The sequence below is a fragment of the Natrix helvetica genome (assembly GCF_964273705.1).
Source record: "Natrix helvetica genome assembly, chromosome: 1".
NCBI classification, from domain to species: Eukaryota; Metazoa; Chordata; class Lepidosauria; order Squamata; family Natricidae; genus Natrix; species Natrix helvetica.
The window spans coordinates 18,536,669-18,561,949 of NC_138548.1; the positions used below are offsets into that span (position 1 = coordinate 18,536,669).

At 44.8% G+C, this 25,281-nt stretch overlaps 1 protein-coding gene across 15 annotated transcripts in view; it reads left to right on the forward strand.

Annotated features, from left to right (window-relative positions):
• Positions 1–25,281, forward strand: part of ARHGAP45 (Rho GTPase activating protein 45) — a gene marked incomplete at its 5' end in the record, with an annotated part of 91,900 nt that overhangs the window by 52,266 nt on the left and 14,353 nt on the right. For 14 of the 15 annotated variants that reach the window (XM_081958188.1, XM_081958187.1, XM_081958184.1 and 11 more), the window contains 11 exons: positions 1,003–1,140; positions 4,709–4,773; positions 7,301–7,411; positions 10,058–10,138; positions 10,880–11,062; positions 14,199–14,336; positions 15,969–16,159; positions 19,000–19,157; positions 20,461–20,547; positions 21,757–21,837; positions 23,484–23,647. In XM_081958188.1, the coding sequence (XP_081814314.1) occupies positions 1,003–1,140; positions 4,709–4,773; positions 7,301–7,411; positions 10,058–10,138; positions 10,880–11,062; positions 14,199–14,336; positions 15,969–16,159; positions 19,000–19,157; positions 20,461–20,547; positions 21,757–21,837; positions 23,484–23,647 (1,397 nt within the window). The remainder of the gene's footprint in view (positions 1–1,002; positions 1,141–4,708; positions 4,774–7,300; positions 7,412–10,057; positions 10,139–10,879; positions 11,063–14,198; positions 14,337–15,968; positions 16,160–18,999; positions 19,158–20,460; positions 20,548–21,756; positions 21,838–23,483; positions 23,648–25,281) is intronic. The other variant, XM_081958185.1, reaches the window with a different exon arrangement.

Sequence of the window (25,281 nt, forward strand, 5' to 3'; positions counted from 1 at the left end):
CAATGAGACTTGGTTCACAGATGACTTACTCTCTGGAAATAAATACTGTGGGGGGTAAAACACCCCTAACACCCCTTGGGGTGTGTGTTCTGTTAAGATACAGCCTGTTGTGCCTTAAAAATAGCTTCTACTGTACTGCCATAAAATGGCTTCTACTGTACAGCACCGTGGAGTTGCCATGGTAACGGTTTCACGGTACTCCACAAGGGGGCACCCTCTGGTAAGGGGGAAAATCCAACATTAGAAATTATGTTTGGTCTAGACATTTTCCCCCTATAAATAAATACCTGGTCAACACTGGGTTATCAACTAGTCATATATAAAAGAAAGTCCCATGTTTTTTCTCCAATTGCTTATCCATTATACCTAGAAGAAAAATAATTCAAATTCTTTCTCATGCTCCTAATTATTGCACACGCTTGTCCTGGCAACCTCTTAATTCTGCTCTGTTTCCATAACATCAGTTTCATCCCATTTTTAGCTCATGGATGAAACATAAGCTTGAATTATCTTTGGCTATATCAGTGTTGAAATAAACTTTTCATTCCTACTCTGATGCTACCCAAAAGCAATTAAAATGTGTTAGGCTACATGAACCATGTACCTTGGAAGAGCAGCAAATTTCATGCTGCAATAGTTGGGGGCTGACTTAAGGCTGGATAGGAAATGCTTCAGCTCAACTGTGCAAAAAGTTCTCTCTGATATTTTGCATTTTGGAGCTTTCTTTGCATTTCTTCTTCCTTGCTCTCCATCAGTGCTCACACAATTAAACATTACAAAAAGACAACTGTTGCATTACGATGCTGTTTGTGGTATTTGGAAACCGCTGCATGAAGGGAATGTTGATTTAATCAGACTTTTATCAATTTCAGAAAAGGTTGCTTTTGACATTAGCTGAAGAGTATATGAAATTAGCCTATTTTTAGGGCTGCGCAAAATTAGATTTTGGCAGCCAAAGGATAAGGTGAAGCTCACTCATTTGCTACTTTTCCTGCGATGCAGCACGCCTGTCAGTTGAAGAGGTGAACGTGCTCCTTCAGAGGTGTGATGGAGGGGTAGACTTTGCCCTCAAATATGCCAAGAGCATCTCCAAGTACATGAAGGATCTTATCTACTACATGGAGAAGAGGACCATTCTGGGTGAGCTGACAGCAAAGGGCAACTGCTAAGCTGATTCGATGCCTTTGGGGAGTGAAGTTTCTGCAGTGCCAAAGTCTGCAGTCAATCAGGGGCGTCAAACTCAAGGCCTGAGGGCTGGATTAGGCGCATGGAGTGCTTAGATCTGACCCGCAGGGCTGACCTGGAAACAGTGAAGGACTGGCCCGCGGTGCCTCTGCCAGCAAAAACAGAGCTCTGTTTTTGCTGGCAGAGGGTGACAGGAAGCCGTCACAGCCAAAAACAGAGCTCGGAAGCCAGTTTTCGCGGCCAGAGGCCTCGAGCCACCACAGGCACCCCTGATGCAAATGATGTTGAGCTGGTCATGCCCACTTGCCGCTCCCCGGGGGCGGCATACACTTACCTTCCCTACCGGTTCACAAATGTGAGCATGCTCACTTATCTTGCATGCACCACTTTCATACATACACAGATCCTTCTGCACATGCACTTTTGGCAAAAAAATGGCCTAAACGGGATGCTGTAGAGCCGGGCGCGGGTGGGCGGAGCCACCGGCAATTTCTGCTACCGGTTCAGGCGATCCGGTCCGAATCGGTAGAATACCACCTCTGCCCTCCCCCACTGGTCAAATATAACCTTGATGCAGCCCTCAATGAAATCAAGTTGTAGACCCCTGGTTTACATTATTTTATGTTGTTTTATAAAACCAATGATCAAAGCAACCCTAATAATTACCACTACAGCTGGTCCTTGACTTACAACCATTCATTTAGTGACTGTCCAAAGGTACAATGGCACTGAAAAAAAGGCACTTATAACCATTTTCCACACTTACGACTGTTTGCAACATTCCCTATAGTCATGTGATCAAAATTCGCAGGCTTGGCAACTGGCATGCATTTATGACAGTTGTAATGTCCTGGGGTCATGTGTTCACCTTTTGCGACCTTCTGAAAAGAAAAGTCAGTGGAAGAGCCAGATTAACAAACATGTCACTAACGAAATAATTTCAGTGATTCACTTAACAAAAAAAGTTCCTAAATGGAGCCGCGTTCACTTAACAACCATCTTGCCTAGCAGTGGAAATTTTGGACTCGCTTGTGGTCAGAAGTCAAGGATTAGCTGCATTGCAAAATTAAAACACAGGTAGTCCTTGAGTTATTGGATTGTAACTGAGCCCTGCAATTAGGGTCCTAAGTTGTGACGGTCATAAAACGGGTCACCATGTGACCGGACTCGATTTTACAATCTTTGTTTGTGTCGCTTATTAAGCAAAGGCTGCAATGCTAAAGTAATCACTGCAGTCGTTAAATGAACCCATTGTTTGCTGGGGGAGGGGGGGGCGCATGGATGCTGGAAACTGGAAGTAGACTCTGCTTTCCCAGCAAAAACCTCATAAATTGCAATAATGTGACTGCAAGGTGCTGCAAACCAACAATGAAATTTGAAACCAGGTTATAAGTGCCTTTTTCAGGTTCCATCATGACTTTGATCAGCCACTAGTCAAGGACTACCTGTAGCAATAAAGGCATATAATAGTTCTTTCTAATCTTCTTCCATCAGCCACTCTTTCCCTTCAGCCTTGAAACTTTCCCTTATAGATCCTGGCCCCCACTTGCTTTTGGCCTTCAATCCTTAGGGGACTGTGGCCTTCAAGATAACCAACATTGCAGCTGTCAGGATTCCGACGAATGCCCTAATTCAGGGATCAGCAACCTTAAACACTCAAAGAGCCACAAAGGTCTTAACCGGAAGCCCCCCGTTCAATTCTGGAGCCGATTGGAAGTCTGGTTCCCCTCATCATAGAGTTTCCTCCTAGCGCGGCATCTTTTTCCTCTGCTGACCGGACGTCCAGTTCCCCCATCATAGAGTCTCCTCCTAGCGTAACGTCCCTTTTTTCCTCAACCTGTCCTAACCTATCAATTGTGGAGCCGACCGGTGACAGGGAGCCGCAGCAGAGGGATGAAAGAGCCACATGCGGCTCCAGAGCCACGGGTTGTTGAACTCTGCCCTAATTAAATCATGAGCCTTTTGATCTAATCCAGTATTGCCTACAGGTAGTCCTTGACTTATAACCACAATTCAGCACAACATTTCTGCTGCTAAGCAAGACAGATGTTGAATGACTTTTGCCCCGTTTCACAACCTTTCTTCCTGCACTTGTTAAATGAATCACTGCGAATCTGGCTTCCCCATTGACTTTGCTTGTCATAAGGTCGCAAAAGGGGGTTATATGAACCCAGGACCTCATGGTCACATGCAGCCATCACAAATACCGTATTTTTCGGACTATAAGACGCAACGGTGTATAAGACGCACCAAGATTATGAAGAGGTAAGTAAGAAAAAAAAAAGGGTTTTGCCTTCCCTCAGCCCCCAGCAGCCCTCGGCCGGCTTCAGCAGGGCTGGGGCAAGGCAAAAACGCCCCTATTTTTGCCTTGTCCCAGCCCTGCTGAAGCTGGCCGAGGGCTGCTGGGGGCTGAGGGAAGGCAAAAAAGCCTCTGTTTTTGCGGAAAAATGGCACATTTTTCGCAAAAATGGGATGCGGGGGCAGGGCTTCGGGAGGCCAAAAATGGCTGTATTCGGTGTATAAGACACACCAACATTTCCACGCTCTTTTGGGGGGGGGGAGGAAAGGTGTGTCTTATACTCCGAAAAATATGGTACATGCCAGTTGCCAACCATTCAAATTTTGACCGTGTGATCATTGGGATGCTGCAACAGTTGTAAGTGTGGAAAATAGTGATAAGTCACTTTTCCCAATGCCGTTGTAACTTTGTACGGTTACAAAATGAATGGTTGTAAGTCAAGGACACCCATACCTAATCTTTTAAACTATACATTCCAGCTGTAACTTCCTGTGTACAAAAAGCTGATTTTTATCACCTGCCTCTGGCCGGGCTAAAATTAACCTTCACTAGCAATGATTCCTTTTGCATTTTGGAGTCTGAATCTTTCCCTGCCCTACCTTGAAATACCCAAGGATGAATGTGGATTAACAGTGGCAATTAAAGAGAAAGAACAAATTGATTATTATATTATATGGGAATCATTTTATCGATGGTTAGAGAATAAATATAAGAATTAGAAATAAAAGCAGAGGAGTAAAATGTAGAAAATGTATTAATAGAGTTAAATAAATTAAGAAGAGGATTATTATAATATTAGACACTTAAGGTATTGGTATTAAGCTAAGAATAGATTAAATAATGAATATGACTCTAAATTTTAACTGTTATTGCACAAAACATTTGTACCCAGACGACACACTGTTTAATGGAAGATGGATTGTTTGTATTAAAATAAAATTTAAAAAATTGATTTAAAAAATATGGAACTTTCTGCATACAGATCAAATGTTCCATGCCCTGAGTTAGAATCTTTCCCTACCAACCCCCCCCCCCCCCCTAATAGTCAAAGCACCCGTACATTCTACTTCTAGCTGTATCTTGTTCTCCAGAGTTATGGAGGAAAAAAATATGATTCTTCAACTCTCAATGCCATGGCAGAAATCTCTGAACACTTGCTTTTTAATGTCAACAAAACCTAACCTGGATCACAGCAGTATTTTTGTCATTTTTTTTTGTCCTCAGAAATTGAATTTTCCAAAGGACTTCAGAAGATTGTGAACACCTGCAAGCAAACTGTCACTCAAGAGGTAAGCCCAGAGCAGTGGTGGGTTTCAAATTTTTTTAGAACCTCTTCTGTAGGTGTGGCCTGCTTTGTGGGCGTGGCTTGCTGGCCATGTGACCAAGTGGGTGTGGCTTGGCAGTCATGTGTGGGTGGGCATGGCCAACTTGTAAAATGTGGTGAAACTCACTTAACAACGTTCTTGCTTAGCAACCAAAATGTTGGCTCAGAAACTCTGGCATTTGAAGCATGCAAGTCTTAAAGCTGTCAAGTTACAAGACCCTTGCACCCCTAACCCTTTAGGGAAAAAAACCCCCAGGGGTGTTCAAACCTGACAGCTTTAAGACTTGTGGACTTCAACTCCCAGAATTCCTCCTCTAGACATATTGGCTTAGGAACTCTGGCATTGAAGTGTGCAAGTCTTAAAAGCTGTCAAGTTACAAGACCCTTGCACCCCTAACCCTTTAGAAAAAAACCCCAGGGATGTTCAAACTTGACAACTTTAAGACTTTAAGGTTTAGATAGGACTCTTAGAGGCAGGCGGGGTGATTGGTGAGCCAGCCAATCAGTGAGCGGTGGGCGGGGCAAGCGTGGTATGGACGGGCAGGGGGAGGGAGCTGGAACCGGTTCTAAACGGAACGGTAGATTTGTGGAACCTCTTCTATAGAAGAGCTTAGAACTGGCAGGAACCCACCCCTGGCCCAGAGTGATATGAGCATGATGTGTACAATTTATTTATTCTATTTGGATTTGTTGAGTAATAGGTGGGAGTAAGAAGTCTGGAATTTGCCTGGTTATTTTATTGCAATATTTTAAATGCGTATGGCTGCCCATCTCAATCAAATGACTCTGGATGGTGGACCATCATAAAATCAATTAGAAAATGAATTACAATCACAACATTGAAAATTAAATGCATACATCAACTAATAAAATACGATCCATAGATGTTAAGATCACCAAGAAACAAATAATCTTCCACATACACAAGACCACCACCCCCAAGCCTGGGCACATAACCAGACCTTCAAGATTGTCCCAAAGGTGCTTTTCCAAAAGGCAACTGGACTTACTGGATTTTTTTTCCCCTTGAAAATATTTCGCTTCTCATCTGAGAAGCTTCTTCAGTTCTAACTGAATGATGGAGAAAGGAAGGATTCATATTCTTTGTGATCGTTAGCACTCTTTCTGAGAGTTATCGTGGAGGAGCTGAGGAGGGGGGATTATCTGTATCTTTAGAGTCACCTCCTGAATCAGAGTGGAACTGCAAAGAATACAAATATAATACTCCCCAGCATTTAGCTAGAATGGAAAAAGCTTCATGGATGAGAAGTAAAATGGTTTCAAGGGGAAAAAAACTAAGAAAATTCAGCTACCTTTTGACTCCTTAGGGGCAACCATGGCCTGGATCAGAGGTGGGCGTCACATACTGTAACAATGGGTTCGCTCAGCCCCGGAAATGTGAGCGCGGGGGGCGTCACAAAATGCATGCAGCATCGCAAAACACGGCCCTTTGCTCACGTGTGCCGTCCACACATGAATGCAGTGTCAAAAAATGTAGCGATATAGGACAGAATTGCGCTCGGGCGCCACCCACAGGTCACAATTACCGATTTGCTCAAACTGGTCCGAACCGGCCAAAACCCATCACTGGCCTGGATGATTGAGAGTCTCCAAAGACAGAACTTGGAGACTTCACGAAAGGCCAACAGGGTTGAGGCCACCCTATTCTCCAGAGGGAGGATGCTCTAGAGGGCAGGGGCTATGGCAGAAAAGCAGTGCTTCCTAGTCCCTGCCAGCCAACATTCCTTGACTGATGGGACTCAGAGCATGCCCATCCTGCCAGGCCAGATTGGGTGGATAGAAAGAACTGGGAGAAGACATGCCACGGGTAAACAATGCCAAACCATAAAGGGCTTTAAAGGTGACAACGTTGAATTGTGCCCTTTGTAACTGCCAACTTGTAAAGCATTCCTGGCGTCCTCTCGAGTTGCCATCGGCAGGAGAGGGAAGAACTGATGGAGCAGTTCAGCAGCCACAACCAGAAGCACATTCCATGCATGCATTTGTCAAGGTTGGATCTCAGGTTAGAGAGATCTCAGAGCCAGCCTGAAAGGCATGTTTTCTACAGTCTGTGAAAGTGCTCTGTTGGATAATGTGATTTATGACACACCCTGGGGGAAGCGGGGAAATAGGGCCACAGTTGGGCCGTAAATCACTTGGGGTAGAGCTGACTTCACTTGGGTATGTGCTGACATGTTGCTCCTAATAAATAACTGGATTTCTTTTGAAACTTGGCTCGAGGCTCATGAGTTAATTAGGGCATCCGTGGAAACCCCGACAGTAACCTTTGCAGCTCACAGAGCAGAGGTGTCTCATGCACCGAGTAACTCAAATCATTTACACCTGGGGTGGTAACTGCAGCAGTTCCTCAGCAGTTGAAACTTCCAAATGCTCTTCAAGGGCAGCCCCGCGTAGAGCACATTGCGGTTATCCAGAGTGCTTGAGCTGCTCTTCCTTTGGGTATGAATGAATTCCTGTGATTTGCTCCTCAGCCCTCCATGCCGTTCCTCTCCATCTACTCGCTGTCCCTGGAGCAAGACATGGAATACAGTCTCAACTGCCTTCAAGCGGCCACCACTTTGCGAACCGAAACGTATATGCAGGTAAAAAGAAGACGGTGGCAAAATTGGGGTTTGGGTTCTTCTTTTACAGATTAACAGATTTGGAAGGGACCTTGTAGGTCATCTAGTCCAACCCCCTGCCCAAGCAGGAGACCCTGCACCATTTCTGACATATGGCAGTCCAGTGCTCTCACTGTCCGAAAATGTCTCCTTAATTCTAGGTTGAATCTCTCCTTGATCAGTTTCCATCCGTTGTTCCTTGTCTGGCCTTCAGGTGCTTTGGAAAACAGGTTGGCCCCCTCCTCTCTGTGGCAGCCCTTCAAATACTGGAAGACTGCTATCATATCTCCCATTGTCCTTCTCTTCACTAGACTAGCCATGCCCAGTTCCTGCAACCGTTCTTCATATGTTTTAGTCTCCAATCCCCTAATCATCCTGGTTGCTCTTCTCTGCACTCTTTCTAGAATCTTAACATCTTTTTTATAGTGTGGTGACCAAAACTGGATGCGGTATTCTAGTCTTACTAAGGCTTTATAGAGTGGTATTACTACCTCACTTGATCTTGATTGTCTCCCTCTCTTTTGTTAGCCCCACAGAGCGTGCTATACAGGTAGTCTTTGATTTATGACCACAGATGAGCCCAACATTCCCGTTCCTAAGTGAGACAATTGTTAAGTGCATTTTGCTCCATTTCACAACAATTCTTGCTTTGGTTGTTAGGTGAATCACTACAATTGTTACATTCGTCACACGGTTGTTAAGTGAATCTGGCTTCCCCGTTGACTTTGCTTGTCAGAAGGTCGCAAGAGGGGATCACATGACCCCAGGATACTGCAGCTATCATAAACATGAACCAGCCAAGCATCCAAATTTTGATCATGGGACCATGGGGATGCTTGCTATGGTAGTAAGCGTGAAAAATGCCCATGAGTCACTTTTTCTCCCAGTTCTGTTGTAATTGCAAACGGTCACTAAACAAATGGTTGTAAGTTGGGGACTACCTGCAGTTGTAGCTGTAAGTTATGGTGACTGCAACTGGGAAGTCTCAGCTTCTGATCTCCCCTGTTGCAGAAGCTCCCTGGGGGGAAGTTGAACCAATGATGTTTGGTCATCCTACCTCACAGGGTTGTCGTGAGGGAAATCATAGAAAGATTCTAAATAGAATGATGTAGTCGTGCAAAGCTCTGCCACCTTGATAAAAGTCTGATTAAATCAACATTCCCTTCATGCAGCGGTTTCCAAATACCACAAACAGCATCGTAATGCAACAGTTGTCTTTTTGTAATGTTTAATTGTGTGAGCACTGATGGAGAGCAAGGAAGAAGAAATGCAAAGAAGTGTAATACCAACACTAATAGTAATATCCCGAGAGGAAGAGCATAAAGACCTCCTCTCTGAGGGGTGAAGAAAAGATCCCATCTGTAGCGCTCTCTCTCTCTCCCTCCCCCTTCCCCTCCCTCCCTCTTTCTCTCTCTCTCTCTCTCTCTCTCTCTCTCTCTCTCTCCCTCTCCCGTGGGGTCCTTGCTGCTCTCTGAGTTTGGTTGTTTTCTTGCGGACATTTCATTACCAAACTAAGTAATATCATCAGGGCTAGTAGGGAATGGAGTTTGTTCCCAATGACTTGCCCTTTCAGTGCTGGTAGGAGTGGTTTTGGTGGTTCCTTGTTTGGACTGTTGTTTACTGTTAGCTTGCTTGGCATTTTCTTTGACTGGGGTATTGTTTGCTTCTTGATTGTTAATCTAATGTTAATCTTGATGTTAATCACACATTTTTGTGCAATTGGTGATTCCCAGAACTTCTTGTAAGCAACACAGATAGGGCAGTCGGCTCTAAGTCTTGGCCCATGGCTAGTCTTTGTCCAAACAAATGGATGGACACTGATCCAGGAGAGTTTCAACCTAGAAATAAAGAGGAATTTTCTGTGAGAACAGTCAACCAGTGGAACAGAAGTTGCCTGTAGAAGTTGTGGGAGCTTCATCAATGGAGGCTTTCAAGAAGAGATTGGATTGCCTTCTCTCATAAATGGTGTAGGGTCTCCTGCTTGGGTGAGTGGGGGTTGACTAAATGACCTACAAGATCCCTTCCAACTCTGTTATTTTAACCAAGGAAACATTATTCTAACCCAGAGGTGTCAAACTGGAGTTCTTCGAGGGACAGATCAGCATTGTAGTTTTCCTCTGCAGGCTGGCTGGAGGAGGGGGAGGGATAGGACGGCCGGCCTCCTGCAGTATTTTGCCAGCAAAAACGGGGCATGGGGAGATCGTGCAGCCCTCTGCGTCCCGTTTTGGCCGGTAGAGTGCTGCAGGAAGTTGTCCAAGCTGAAAATGGGGCACGGGCCCCCGTGTGCAGCTGCCCTATGCCCCATTTTGGCTGGCAGTGTGTTGCAGGAGGCTGTCCAGGCCAAAAATGTGGTGCGAGGGGAGCCACATGCCCCCCCAGCCCCGCACCCTGTTTTGGCTGCCTGAGGCACCACAGGTCGGTCCTTTGCTATTTCCAGACTGGCCCCTTGAGCCAGATTCAAGTGCCTTGAGTTTGACACCCCTGTTCTAATCAAACAAGAGCATGTTGGGCTTAGATCAGAGTTAGGGCTTGGCCTTAATTCCGGGACTCTCCAGGTCTTCTGTATGTAACCGTTTTCTTTCCTCCAGCAATCAGGCTGACCCTGTTTTCTTCTTTTTGTCCCCTTAGCCTCTGTCCCTGAGGCGCCTCGAGCATGAAAAGCGGCGGAAGGAGATTAAGGAACAGTGGCACCGAGCCCAGAGGAAGCTGGTGAGATGCTCTTGGGGAGCCTTGCAGGGTTATGGGCTTTCTCAGCCCGGAGGTTATAGCAGTTCCATAAATCTCAGGGGTGTTTACAGGGACATCCCCAAGATCTGGTCAAAGACGTCACGATGCTCATGTCTATTCCCTCATGACTTGTTTTAGCACATCCCACGGGCACTCCTGCTCATAGAATTTTGGCCCTTTAGTAAACACACGTCCACAACTTTTTAAAATGTTTAAATGAATACTGGAGGTGTTGTCTGTCAGATTCGCTTAACAACCATGTTATTAATTTAACAGTTGCAGTGATTCACTTAACTGTGGCAAGAAAGGTCATTAAATGGGGCAAAACTCTCTTACTTAGCAACAGAAATGTTGCCTTCAATTGTGGTCCTAAGTCGAGGACTATCTATAGATGAGCTAATATTAATTTATTGTAAAGCTGCATTGACAGAATCAAGTCTGAAAGGCATAATTTTCCCGCCACTGTTTACAATTGCTTGATCCATGAGGTGGGGCCTTCTTAAGTTTCCTTCTCTGGCCCATAAGCCAGTTGGGGGTTCCTGCCTCTCTTATCCGATGGTTTCTTAGGGAGCACCTCTTCCCCTCTTTCGCCCAAGGCCATCCACACATTTCATTAGGTTTTCTTCAAAGGCCACCCCTCGCAAATGTAGGCACTGATGCTGTTGCTTAGTCTGGCGATGAAATGTTTGCAAGAGGGATGATGCTTTGCATTTCCTGCTCTAGCAAGAGGCGGAGAACAACTTGCGTAAGGCCAAGCAGATGTACATGCAACGCTCGGAGGAGTGTGACAAGGCCCGGCACGTGATGGCCAAAGCAGAAGAGGATCAGCTGGTGTCCAGCAACAGCTCAGCCACTTTGAAGAACTTGGACAAGAAGAGACGGCTGGAAGAAGAAGCCCGGAACAAGGTGGGTAGATGAGGTCCAACAGAACCTGGAATGTTGGGATGGATTGTTGTGAACTTTGGATGGCCCACCATGTTCTGTTCTCTCCTGATTTGTTGGTGGTGATGTTATTGTTGTGGCCCACCAGTGGCCAGCAGAGCTGGCAGCAGATTCGGACAGTGAAGAGGTTGGGGAGGAACATGGGCCAGTCCTGGAGTCTGAGGAAGGCTCTGATGAGGGATCTGTGTTGGAGGGAGAGAGGAGGCCAGAGCCATATGCCAGCTATCAGCTGCCTTCAGAGTCAGACATCAGTGAGACAGACAAACAGCTGGAGCCTGTTCCCAGTGTGCGCATGCGCAGAGTTGCCAGACAAAGACGATGAATGGCCCCTCCCAGAGGAAATAAAAGATGAGCGAAAGGGGAGTGGAGTTTGCAGGAGACAATTAGTTCAGTTAATTGGTTCGTGACTCTCCAAGACTCCTTGCCAAGTTTTGCAAATATCGGCCTGCCAGCTCTCCAAGCCAGATAAAGTCTGTGACTGTAAATCCTCCCTTGAAAGACTTTGCTGGATGTGAATGAGCAGAATTCACAATAAATTAATAAAAGGGGTTTTTGCCGGGACAAGGAGTTTGCTTCATGCTCTTGGGAAGCCTCGGTCAGAACAGTTATCCATTCAGTCGAGTCCGACTCTTGGCGATTCTATAAGCCAGGTCTCTCCACCTCTTCCGATCTTGTGCTATTTCTTTGAGTTTCTCTACGCTTCGGCTGGAGTCAGCTTTGATGGTATCCAGCCACCATGTTCTTTGACGACCTGGTTTCCAAACAAAATTGCTTTCTCCAGTAAATTCCCCTGCATAGCATGGCCCAAGCACTATAAGTGAAATACAGTGTCATGATTTTGTTTTCAAGTGACATGTTTAAATACTGCAGGCTACTTCCACTGACTGCCGGCTGCCAGCTGCCAGCAGTCCAGGAGTTTCTCACCAGCTCAAGGTTGACTCAGCCTTTCATCCTTCTGAGATTGGTAAAATGCGGACCCCAACCGCTTAGAGAGGGCTGTAAAGCACTGTGAAGCGGTGTATAAGTACGTGTCATTGCTATTAAGTCTTCAAAGCAGGGGCATCCAAAGGGTGTAGCAGCCATGATGGTGTGGTTTTAATCAGGGGTGGTTTCCTGCCAGTTCTAACCTCTTCTATAGAAGTGCCGTTTAGAACCGGTTCCAGCTCCCTCCCCCCTGCCCGTCTGCACATCATCAAGATGAAGAATGAGAGGAGGAATTCTGGGAGTTGAAGTCCATAAGTCTTAAAGCTGTCGAGTTTGAACACCCCTGGGAGTTTTTTTCTAAAGGGTTAGGGGTGCAAGGGTCTTGTAACTTGACAACTTTAAGACTTGCGGGCTTCAAATGCCAGAGTTTCTGAGCCAACATTTTGGTTGCTAAGCAAGAGCGTTGTTAAGTGAGTTTCATCACATTTTACAAGTTGGCCATGCCCATCCAATCACATGACTGCCAAGCCACTCCCACCCGGTCACATGGCCAGCAAGCCACTCCCACAAAGTAGGCCACACCTACAGAAGAGGTTCTAAAAAAGTTTGAAACCCACCACTGGTTTTAATGCATATCACCACACATAAAGCAGGGTCATGTTTGATCACACCATCCTGGCAACCATCTTGACATTTTATCGTCACACTCTGTGAGTATCCCTGCTTCAAAGGCTTCGGCTTTCAAGTTTATAAAGTCCAAACAGCAACTCCAGAAGGAAAAATGGCACTCAGTCCCCAAAATGGTTTCTCCCTGGCTTCTGTACAAGTCGGAAATAAACCAAGCAGCTTAAAATTGCTTATCTAATATCTGACCCAGTTTTCTGTTACAAGTGGATGATTAAGGACCAGGGCTACCTGGATGGAGAACTCTGGAAGTTGAAGTCCACAGCTCTTAAAGTTGCTAGGTTTGGAGATTCTTATTATAGGTACTTCCTCCCCACTGTCATCTGTTGATAAAAACTATAGCCGTGATGGCACATCTTTGGCACGCAAGCTGTCGCCCCAGCTCAGCTCCACCATCTATGTACACGCGCTTCCCGCCAGCCAGCTGATTTTCAGGTCTCTGCCGTGCATGTGCAGGGGCAGGGCGCATGCAGGAGATGCATCCATACGCATGGGGGCGGGGTGAGCACGGGGGAGGTGCGGTGCCCCCTCGTGCCCCGTTTTTGGTCTCAGGAGGTTGCAGGGAGGCCTGCTAGGCCCAAAAAGGCCATGGGGGGGGGTATGTGCATGGAGGGAGTGGGGGGGGAGGTCGCACTCACATGTGTTTGGGGATGTCGCACACGCATTGCATTATGGGTGTGCGCTTGCATGCGCTGTTGCACATGGACGTGTGAACGCTTTGGGCACGCGATGACAAAAAGGTTAGCCATCACTGCTCTATGGTATCAATATGAAAACTTATTTTTAAAGGACTGGCATCTTGCTGTTCAGCAGAAATCATGCTTCCTCTTATTTTATGTATATGTATATATCAAAGCAAGCTTCAGTCTATCTTGATGCACACCAGACACACTTCCTCTTACATCTGTCTGTCAGTCAATCTTGATGCTTACCCAGACACAAACTTCCTCTTACTTTAATAATTTCATATACTTTAATACGGTAAGTGTATTAAAGCAAGCTTTGGTCTTAAAGATAATCTTTTATTTCCATAATACATTTGGACCAAGAGGCTTTCTTAGAAATTAAAAAGTATATGGGGATGCCTGCCCTCTATAATTATTTGGAAGTATATCAATCTGCCACCCTCCCAAGAGATAAACTAAGAAACTATCTTGAGGAAGCGTAGAGGATAAGAGGATCAGCCTTCCCAGTGTTTTGTAACTGTTCATATCTGCAAAATAGAAGCCATTTAGTAAAAATAACCTTCATCTTAGTCTCAGATTCCAGACATGTTTACAAGAATCCCCAAATGGAAGATTTGGGGACTGGAAGTCTTGGACATTGAAAAGGAGAAACTAATTAAAACAGAGATTCTTGGTGAAATGCCATCTCATTCCACCTTTTTGAGCAATGTTCTTCCTGAGGCACAGAAATTATGTCCTTGCGGGGGAGTCTAATGCTGAATTCATCTATCCTTGTTAGCCATTTTCTGTGTCCTTTGCTGATTCAGGCTGAAGAAGCCATGGCAACATACCGGACCTGCATCGCAGATGCCAACACCCAGAAGCAGGAGTTGGAGGATACCAAAGTGACAGCACTTCGGCAACTCCACGAGGTGGTCAAACAGAGCGACCAGGTCATAAAGTCGGTGAGTTTGGCTGGGCTCATCCCACCGAGGGGGTTCAGCCCTTTGGTCCTTAAGAAGAAGTTGAAAGCAAGCTCGCTCCGATCCATGTTCTTTGAAGGATACTGTCAATTCTGAAGCGAACCTAGCTGTGGCCATTTGGGAGGCTTCAGGGTTGACACAATGCGAGGAAGGGATAGAGAGGGGGAACATAGTTAGATGGGGTGGGTGGGGTTTGTAGCCAAAACAAAATAGTTTCCTGTGGGAACCAAGGACATTCCAACAGGTGGCTGGAGAAAGGAGGGGTGAAGTAACCAGGCAACTGGCCAGCACCTTGATTCGACAATGTGACTGATTGTTTGGGGGAAGAGGGAACTTTCGCTTTTTAATCAGGTGGGATTTTCAGAGTCGGTTTTCACCAGTTTGTGCCAATATGATATCTCCAATAAAACTGTTCGTTGGGGAATCTGCCTGCCTCAGAGTTCTGCTTTCTATGGGGCTATTACTTGGAACCCTGACAGCCACATTTGTTGCCATCAGAACTAGAAACTTAGTTTGTGTCCAGGTGGGAGCTAAGATTGTCACAAAGGTTTTTGTGCAGAATTCTGGTTTTGGTCTTGTGACGCCCGCACTGGAGATGTTTTATTCATATTGATTGTTAGGAATGTAAGCTAACGGTTGGGTCAGCAATATATAAGCCATGAGGGCAGTACTGTTTCTTTAGGTACTGCTGTAATGGTATTGGTTGCTGTTACCTCAAGCAGCCATAAGATGGAGCCAGAATGACTGTTAGCTCTCTGTTTGTTAGATGCTGATCGATGAATACTGCTTGTTAGACGTATCGCGGGTTACTGTGAATTTTGCTACTGTTAGCGTCTTTGTGTGCTGAACTGATTATATGATACTGGACTGTGTTTGATGGATCACTCCTTAACTAAGAACATTGATAACTGACTGACTGAACTGTGTGTAAATTGAACTCTGAATACCTCTATTTTCCACATAAGTAAAATTACTTTTACTATTTGGTGTCCCTGTATGCTGGTTTGTGCGTGTTCTTCCACACCACTCTCATTACGCTTCTCTGCACATTCACTCTCCTAACGGGGAGTTTACCTAACACTGGTTATGGGCCCAGAGTGTACCAGATGTAGCTAAAAGAGAGTTGGTGTCGATATGCAATACCGCATACAGACAGCTGTTTCGTTTGTGATTGTTACTATCATGGAGAAGATGGCACACGCCCCATCAGCAAGTCTATCACTAATAACCCGGTTGGATGGAACAAACTCTGTTTCCTGGTCTATGAAATGCAGCCTACTCCTGCGTAAAGAGGGATTATGGGATGCTGTAAAGAATCCACCGGACGTAACTTCTTGGGATCCAGATGATGAGGATGATGCCAAGAAGATAGCAGAGTTTCACTGATGCAACGAACGAGCGTTGTCTATAATTGGTCTAACACTGACTGACCAACAATTAGTTCATATTTGTGGGGAAAATTCTGCTGCAAGATGTTGGGATAATATATAAGTTGGGGTTGACTCTTAGCGACTACATAGATAGATTTCCCCCCCATGACTTTATTCATATAGTTCATCCTTTTCTCTGACATGTTTCTCCCATTTCTTCTTTTCTTTGACTTCCGGATTCCAGGCTACCATTTCCTTCTATCAAATCATGCACATGCAGACCGCCCCACTGCCTGTCTATTTTCAGACGTTGTGTGAGAGCAGCAAACTCTATGATCCCGGGCAACAGTATGCCTCTCACGTCAAGCGGTTGCAGCTGGGAGACGAACCTGAGACACAGTATGATTTTGAGCCCTACGTGTCAACCAACAACTGGTAGGGTTTGCACTAATGCTCATGACAAATCCTAATCAGTCCTGGTGGCTTCTGTTTTGAACAGCCTTCCCCAGAGGTGTTGGGACCACAACACCCAGAGGTGTTGGGACCACAATCAGTGGAACAGCTTGCCTCCAGAAGTTGTGAATGCCCCAACACTGGAAGTCTTTAAGAAGATGTTGGATAGCCATTTGTCTGGAACGGTATAGGGTTTCTTGCCTAGGCCTCCAAGGTCCCTTCCAACTCTACTATTGTATTGTATTGTATTGTAACTTCCAGAATTCCAAATGGCATTCCCAAAGAATTATGGGAATTGAAGTTATCCCTTCAAACTGTTTGGCAACCAACCTCTCTGAAATCAGGACTGCTTCCTACTGATCCCCACCCCCAAATTATTCCTATATAGCATATAGACATGAACCAGAGGGATGGTATAACTCTCAGGGCCTTTACAAAAAATGTCAACGTATTAATAATATTTAATATGGTATAAATGATTACTTCACATTGGCTATAATTACAGAGCCCATATTGGGGGGGGGAATAAAGGACAAATTTGAGAAAGAGGCAAATCTGAAAGAGAGTTCATAAGGATAAAACAATGTCGTTGTTTGTAACTTTGCTTAACAAAGGAAAATTGAAGAGCAAAACCAAGAAAAGCTTTACAGAGATGTATAGTATAATAAAAATATCGACAATCAATCAGGATAATGTAGAATAGAAAGATAACTCAATTTTCATATTTTTTCACATGAATGCGAAAGACGACCACTTCTACGGTAAAAAGTTGAACGACCAAAATAAGGGGTAAAAAGTGAATTTCTAAAAAAATAAATTCATATAATATTTCTGAAATAAGGGATTGTTCCTTGTAATAAAGGACATATGGTCCTATAGATATATGAACTGTGTTTCTACAGTTGAACTTGAACTGACTCAAAGGTTTTTTTCCTGGCCACATGCAATTTATTGTTCTGACTTCAAGGACGAATCCTTCAGTGGACAGGCAATCCTAGAACTGAGAAAGGTTGCTAACAGATGGGTTTGCTAAAGAAGGATTGATGGGATGTCTTGTCAAAGGATTATCTTTGCTTCCATTCAGTTCTTTTGCAATACAGATATTCCCAACTTATGACCGTAATGGTACCTAGAATTTCCGTTGTATGTCATGACTGTCATTAGCTGAGGCACCCCATGTGATCAATCCAATTTTACAGCATTTTTTGAGGCGGCCATTAAGCAAAGACGGTGGTCATAAAGCAATTGCAACAGTCCTCAGTTAAGCATACAGGCAGTCCTCGACTTACGACCGCAGTGGAGCACAAAGTTTCTGTTGCTAAGCAAGGCAGTTATTGAGCATTGCCCCCTTTTGCAACCTGGTTCTCACCATTAAATAGATCACCACACTTGTTAAATGGATTGTACGGTCGCTAAGCAAATCTGGCTTCCCCCGTTGACTTTGCTTGTCGGAAGGCAGCTGGGAAAGTTACGAATGGTGATCATGTGACCCTCCAGGACAACGCAACTGTCATAAATACATACGTGCCAGTTGCGAAATGCCCGCATTTTTTAAAAAAGAATTTTATTTTATTTTAATTGAACGTAAACACCAAAAAAGAATCATCCTTCAATACATCTTGTAGAAAGAGTGTTGATTGGTTACAAATAACTTTCGTGCATTTCTTCCATAGTCATTACTTGTAGTTCATCATAGATTATACACTTTAAATAAAAAATCTTTATCTTACCATCAATATATCACAATTCCCATTTGACTGCAGTTATTTGAACGTGCTTCTGCCTGAACTTATTCATACTTAAAAACACAACCACATAATGGCATTCGTTAGCTATTTCAAAAATCCTCCAATAACATTACACTTTTATGACATATTCTGAGTAAAAAATCAATTAATAAAGTTTCTAAGCTTTTTTTTTATTTTTTCGCTGTTTGGAATATTATATCCAAGTTGCTTTTACCAATACCAGAGCATGTATATATTATTAAACAATATCCATTAACATTTCCTCGTTGTTATTATAATTAGCTAAAAGTCCTTTACTATTTATATCCCAACTCCTCTCGTCACTCTCTCTCAAAAAAAGAATAAAACATTACACCTTTATGACAAAACCTAAATAGAAGTTTGTTGGTAAAATTTATAGGTCTTTTTCCCAGGTCACAATTTGCAATCTATATCCAAATTTCTTTTACTAGTTTAACAGTACATAATATATATCATTAAGTTGTATCCATTATCATTCCATTATTGTTAATTATAGTTATTTAATTGTTAACGAATAAACATTTAATAACAATCTAAAACAATCTAAAAATTACTAAATTCCTACTTATCGCTCAACCAAGATTAATTAATTTTTTATTAAGAACTGCCTGAATTTTTGATCAAGTGAGCATGAGGATACTGCAACAGTCATAAGTTTAAAAACTGGTCATAAGTCACATTTTTCTGCTCCGTTGGAATTTTGCATGGTGACAGAACTAATAGTTATAAGTCAAGGATTACCTGTATCTACATTGAGTGGGGTTTTTTTGGGGGGGGAGGGAAGAAACTGGAAGTAAACCCCAGGTTCCAGTACAAAATGTTGAAATTGGTCATGTGATCATAAGGCACTGCAAACAAGCCATGAACGCAGACCAATCACTGCGTGTCAAAGATGCGGTCACATGAGTATGGGGCCAGACAGCCATCAGAACTTTGAATCTGGGTTCTAGGTTCCCTTTGGAGGAGGGGTGTCCCGTGTAACTTTTAAGTTAGGTTCAGTTGTTAAACGACCGGTCATAAGTGGAGGAATTACCTGTATTCCCTCTTCAACAGTTCTCCGGTGCCTCGGGCAAGAAAAGGCAGCTACAGTATTCCTGAATTCACGGGAACGAGTAGCTCTGACACCTCCAGTAAAGATGGAGCAGCCTCCGAGGGCGACACAGCCACAGGTCGAGATCCTCAGAGCCGTCCCACCCAGCTGGAAAAACGAGGTGAGTAGACAGCCTAACTTTTCTGCTGAAGTTATACGACCCCCTTGGTTTTGTAGCATGGGTAACGTCTCCAGCAGGACTTGGCTTCCAGGTGTACCATTCTGATCCCTCCCTTGCAGGATTGCCAGTAAATTTAGCATGAATTTGCTCCCAAATGCAAAACATGTATGCATGCATGTATGTATGTATGCACAGTGGGACCTCGGGTCCCGAACGGCTCAGACCACAAACAATTCGGGTGCCGACCGAAAAATCCGCTAAATGTTTCACTCAGGTGCCGAATAAACCCAGCCGCGGCAAATTTTCCCTGTGTGTATAAGATAACAGGTAAAAGTACATACAAGATTATGAATACATGAAATGGATTTTAATAAATGGGGTTGTTAGGACGGAGACGGTGGGCACGTTGGTGTGCTTATGAAGCCAAGGTCAGAACAAAGTTTTAAAGAAGAGATTGGATAACCATTTGTCTGAAATGTTGTAGGGTTTCCTGCCTAAGCAGCGGGTTGGGCTAGAAGACCTCCAAGGTCCCTTCCAACCCTGTTATTCTATTCATGACTGAGCCCAGGTTAGATTACCTTTAGCTGTTCCAGGATTAGAATAGTATTCCTCCCATATCTTATTCTGTCAGCATTACTCTCCAGGCAAGGAACATCTGTTACTTTTGGTCACCTGGAAGAGACCAGCAATGACTAGAAACAGAGACAGAAACAGGATGTGCAACAGGAACAAATAATTTCATGCTGGGGTTTTTCCTCTGACTCAAAGATTCATTTATCGCTCATTACTGGAGAAAGCTCCAGCCTGATCTTAGAAGCGGTCAGAAGCAATAGGAGCTGCTTGAAAAGAAAGGGGCAGGAAGTCCTCAACTTACGGCCTCAATTGCAACCAGAATTTCCATTATTGTAAGCAAGCTTTTTGTGAGTCGTGCCCCATTTTACAATCTGGAGGAAGCCAGATTCACTTAATGACTGCAAATTCTCTTAACAACCCCAGCGAGTTGCTTCTAAACCACTGGGGCAAATGGGGCAAAACTCACTTAAGAACCGCCTTGCTTAGCAACGGAAATTTTGGGCTCAATTGTGATTCTAAGCCGAGGACAATCTGTAGTGCGTGTCAAAATAATGCAGCCCTTTCAAGAGTTTCCCTATCTGCACTAACTGAGACCCAGCTATATTGGGAAAGTGCCTGACCGGGAGATGCTTTTCCTGTTTCAAAGAGCCGGTCAGCATCGCAAAGGTCCAACCTCTTGTTTGACTCTGCGCACGCAGGAATGAAATCTGCCTTGTCATTGGCTCCTTAGGTGGGCGAGGTCACCAGGTACACAAATCATGGCCACCAGCCATCACAGAGACCAAGGACAGCCTGGAATCCTCTGCCACAAGCCCAGGTATCTTCCCATCTTCTGACCTATGGATTGCGCAAGTTCCATTAGGATCTGAGCTGAAAAGAATCTAATAAGATATCCATTGTCTACCTGCATCAATATTCTCACTCATTCGTTCATTCATATTTGATCAATGCACACGCTCCCACGTTGGCAGCAGTGGCGAAATTCAAAGATTTTCCCTACCGATTCTATGGGTGTGGCTTGGTGGTCATGTGACTGGGTGGGCGTGGCTTGGTGGTCATGTGACCGGGTGGCCATGGCTGCACAACTGACTCACACACAATGTAAAAGCAGCTGGACTTCACACAAAATGGCCCCTGCAACAAGCAGGAACCTCACAAAGTCACAGCTCAAATACCAACGATCACACTTTACACAAAAATAACACACAAGCTGCACAACTGACTCACACACAATGCAAAAGCAGCTGGACCTCACACAAAATGGCCCCTGCAAGAAGCAGGAACCTCACAGAGAGCTCAAAAACCAACTATCACACATACACAAAAATAACACAAAAGCTACACAATTGACTCACACACAATGCAAAAGCAGCATTCACACAAAATGGCCCCTGCAACAAGCAGGAACCTCACAGACAATCAGGCACAGCTGATTGTCGTACAGTTGATCGTCGGAACTTTTAAAAACTTTTTAAAGCTTTATTTTTTACTACCGGTTTGGGCAAACTGGCCCGAACCGGTAGTATTTCACTCCTGGTTGGCAGCTATGGAAAGAGTCATTAAATCCAGGGAGCTTTAGAAAAACAACTTATTTCTACCTTTCAATCACTCAAGAAGACATTTTGAGTTGAAGATAGGCTACCCTCCAAGGGGGCATTTCCGCTGAAATCACTTATAACTTTTGTGGTTGAGACAAAACCTGGAAATTCAGCCGGATTCTACATATTCCAACTTTCTGGGTCTCCCAAAACTCCCAAGATTCTTCTAGACTACGGAGTTTTCCTTATGGCAAATCTCAAAAGCCCAAAGCTTGAACATTTTTTTTTTGGGGGGGGGGGGATTCTTGCCAGATGTGATCCAGAAACCACACACTGGTATGATGGTTAAGCTCTCCCCCACCCCTTTTTTTCTTGTGACACATGTTGACCTTTAGATAGGACTGCCTTTGACATCGTTCTGCTTTCCTTTTTCTCCTGTCTGGGATCCAATTTGATCAATTCTAAAATGGAGGTTTTCTCTTGGTTAGGTGAGTTTCCTCGGATGCCTTCAAATGGATCGCTGTCCCCTAAAGAAGAACCTGATGGGAATTCACCTTCCTTTGAACAGAGTACGTATTAGTGGAACGATATAAAACTAGTCGTAAAATTCTTCCCTGTAGAGCAGGGCTCTGCAACCAATGCTGGCTGAGGACGGTTGGAGACCCCTGCTTGCAGAGGAGGGACTTAAGGGGAAAAATCAGTAAAATGGGCCTAAGATCCACAACTAGAAGCTGGAGAGGTGTTTCTCAACCTTAGCAACTTTGAGATTGGTGGACTCCCAGTTCACCCAACTTATAAAGTTGGTAAGATTGAAAAACATTGGGATGGAGCAGGTCCTTATATATTTCCTCCAGCAGGTCAGGGGGGTGGGGGAAAAAGCCAAAATCCTACATTTCCTTTTGTTTTTTTAGTTCTATATTTTGTCCTGGAATACTGTGCATTGTATACAACTGTAACTTTTAGTTCACTTCACTTGGCTCCTCCCCATCCAGATTCGTATAATCCAGGGGTGTCAAACTCATTGAGGGCTTCATCAGGGTTGTGTTTGACCTTGGGGGGGGGTCAGGGTGGGCGTGGCTAGCTCGACATCACTCATTTTGGGTAGTTCTTGTGGTGGGCCGAGTGCTGTGCCAGCGAAAACAGGCTCCCGAGCTCCGTTTTCAGCTGCGAAGGCTTCCTGCAACCCTCTGCCAGCAAAAACGGAGCTCCAGAGGGCCTCCTGCAGCCTTTACAAGCTCTGTTTTCGCTGGCAGAGGCACCGCGGCTCGGCTCTTTGCTGTTTCCATGGCAGCCCTACAGGCCAGATCTAAGCACCCCGTGGGCTGGATTCGACCCCTGGCCCTTGAGTTTGATACCCCTGGTATAATCAGAGAAAAAGAAACGAAGCAGAACAAAAAGCAACTTTGATGCAACTTTTTACCGTACGCATAGAATCATAGAGTGGGAAAGGACCTTCAGCATGGATGGCTGGGGAATTCTGGGAAATGAGGTCCACCCGTTTTCAAGTTGCCAAGATTGAGAGATGCAACTGAGCCAGTTTGGTGTAGTGGTTAAGGGGTTTTCCTAGAAACCAGGCGACTGTGAGTTCTAGTCCCACCTTACAGATGAAAGCCAGTCACTCTCTTTCAGCCCAATCCACTTCACAGGGTTGTTGCTATTATGGGGAAAATAGGACGAGAAAGGAGTATTGGGTATGCTTGCCAACGTAAGCTACCGTATTTTTTGGAATATAAGATGCACCTTTTCCCCTCAAACAAGAGGGTGAAAATCTGGGTGCGTCTTATACGCTGAATACAGCATTGTTTGCCTCCTTTGCAAAAATGGCCATGCATAGCCTTTAGGAAGCTTCCAGAGTGCTCCTGGGGGCTGGGGAGGACAAAAATGAGTGAAATGGGCTGTTTTTTGCTCATTTTAGCCCACCCAGCCCCCAGGAGCACTCTATAAGCCTCCTAAACACTACATATGCCCTTTTTTGACAAATTAACGAGCCCATTTCGGCAAAAAACGTTCCAATTTTGGGAGGTCTGCAGGTTGCAAAAACTTTTTTTTTTTAATTTGCCTCTTCAAAATCTTGGTGCGTCTTATACTCCGAAAAATACGGTACTTATTAAAAAAATAGTGGCAGGATAAAAATATTCAACAATAAATCTAAAAATAAACTGCAGATGTGGTCGGTGTTTCAGCCTTTGCCTTTTTTTTAATATCTGGTTACCAGGTATCAATGAAATGACTCCAGGAATCTCTACGCCCACCGGCCCTTTCCGGCATATCAGCTTGTCCAGAGCTGCCCAAACCCACCGGCTGAGGAAGCTGCGGACCCCCTCAAAATGCCGGGAGTGCAACAGTTACGTTTACTTCCAGGGAGCTGAATGTGAAGAGGTAGGATGGGTGCTTGGGTAAAGGGGAGACAGTACAAAAAGTACAGGCACACCTCGGAGATACCGGTAGTCCTCGACTTACGACAATTCATTTAGTTCCAACTTCCCCAATTCCCCAATCTGCCTTGAGAAACACTACCTAGCAACAACAACAAAAAAACCCTCTGGTTAATATCACTTTACAATGCCTTGGTGAGGCCACACTTGGAATACTGCATTCAGTTCTGGTTGCCACGATGTAGAAAAGATGTGGAGACTCTAGAAAGAGTGCAGAGAAGAGCAACAAAGATGATTAGGGGACTGGAGACTAAAACATATGAGGAACGGTTGCAGGAACTGGGTATGTCTAGTTTAATGAAAAGAAGGAACAGGGGAGACATGATAGCAGTCTTCCAATATCTCAGGGGTTGCCACAAAGAAGAGAGAGTCAAGCTATTCTCCAAGGCACCTGAGGACAGAACAAGAAGCAATGGGTGGAAACTAATCAAGGAGAGAAGCAACTTAAAACTGAGGAGAAATTTCCTGACAGTTAGAACAATCAGTGGAACAGCTTGCCTCCAGAAGTTGTGAATGCCCCAACACTGGAAGTTTTAAAGAAGATGTTGGATAGCCATTTGTCTGAAACGGTATAGGGTTTCCTGCCTAGGCAGGGGGTTGGACTAGAAGACCTCCAAGGTTCCTTCCAACTCTGCTATTGTATTGTATTGTATGGCATATTGCCACCCAGTGGTTCTTTCTGGAACTGCACAATAAATAAATAATAATAAATAAATATTTATTTCTTAGCCGCACCCTCTCCCGAAGGACTCGGGGCGGCGTACAATGAAACATATGAAATAAATATGTGGACAAAACAAACATATAACAGAGACATATACCGAGACATACACAAGGAGGAGGTCGGCTGATGAATAAAAAACAATTAGAATACAGTGATTTAAAAACCCCTAAATAATTAAATATAATTAAAATACCCAATTAAAAACCCGTCAGGAGCGATATGGTTAGATCAAAGTTGAGCCAGGCCAGCTACTTGGAATAGGTGGGTCTTAAGCTTAATACGAAAGGAGCGGAGGTCAGAGGTATTCCTAATATCCGGAGGGAGGTCATTCCACAGGGCTGGGCCCGCCACAGAGAAGGCTCTACTCCTAGGCGCCGCCCCCCGACACTGTCTAGTGGACGGCACCTGGAGGAGGCCCTCTCTGTGCGAGCGGATTGGTCGCAGGGATGTATGGGGCAGAATACGATCCCGCAAGTAACTAGGTCCTGAGCCATGGAGCACTTTAAAGATTGTTATCAAAACCTTGAAACGCACCCGATAGACCACAGGAAGCCAGTGCAGCTCGCGCAGGAACGGTGTCACATGGGAGTACCTAGTACTCCCCATAATTACCCGCGCGGCTGCGTTCTGGACCAACTGTAGCCTCCGGGTGCATTTCAAGGGAAGCCCCATGTAGAGAGCGTTACAGTAGTCCAAGCGAGACGTCACCAGCGCATGAGTGACTGTGCGTAAGGCGTCCCGGTCCAGTAGGGGGCGCAATTGGCGCACCAGGCGAACCTGGTGGAACGCCCCCCTTGCCACGGCTGTCACATGGTCATCCATGGACAGCCGGGCATCCAGGAGGACACCCAAAT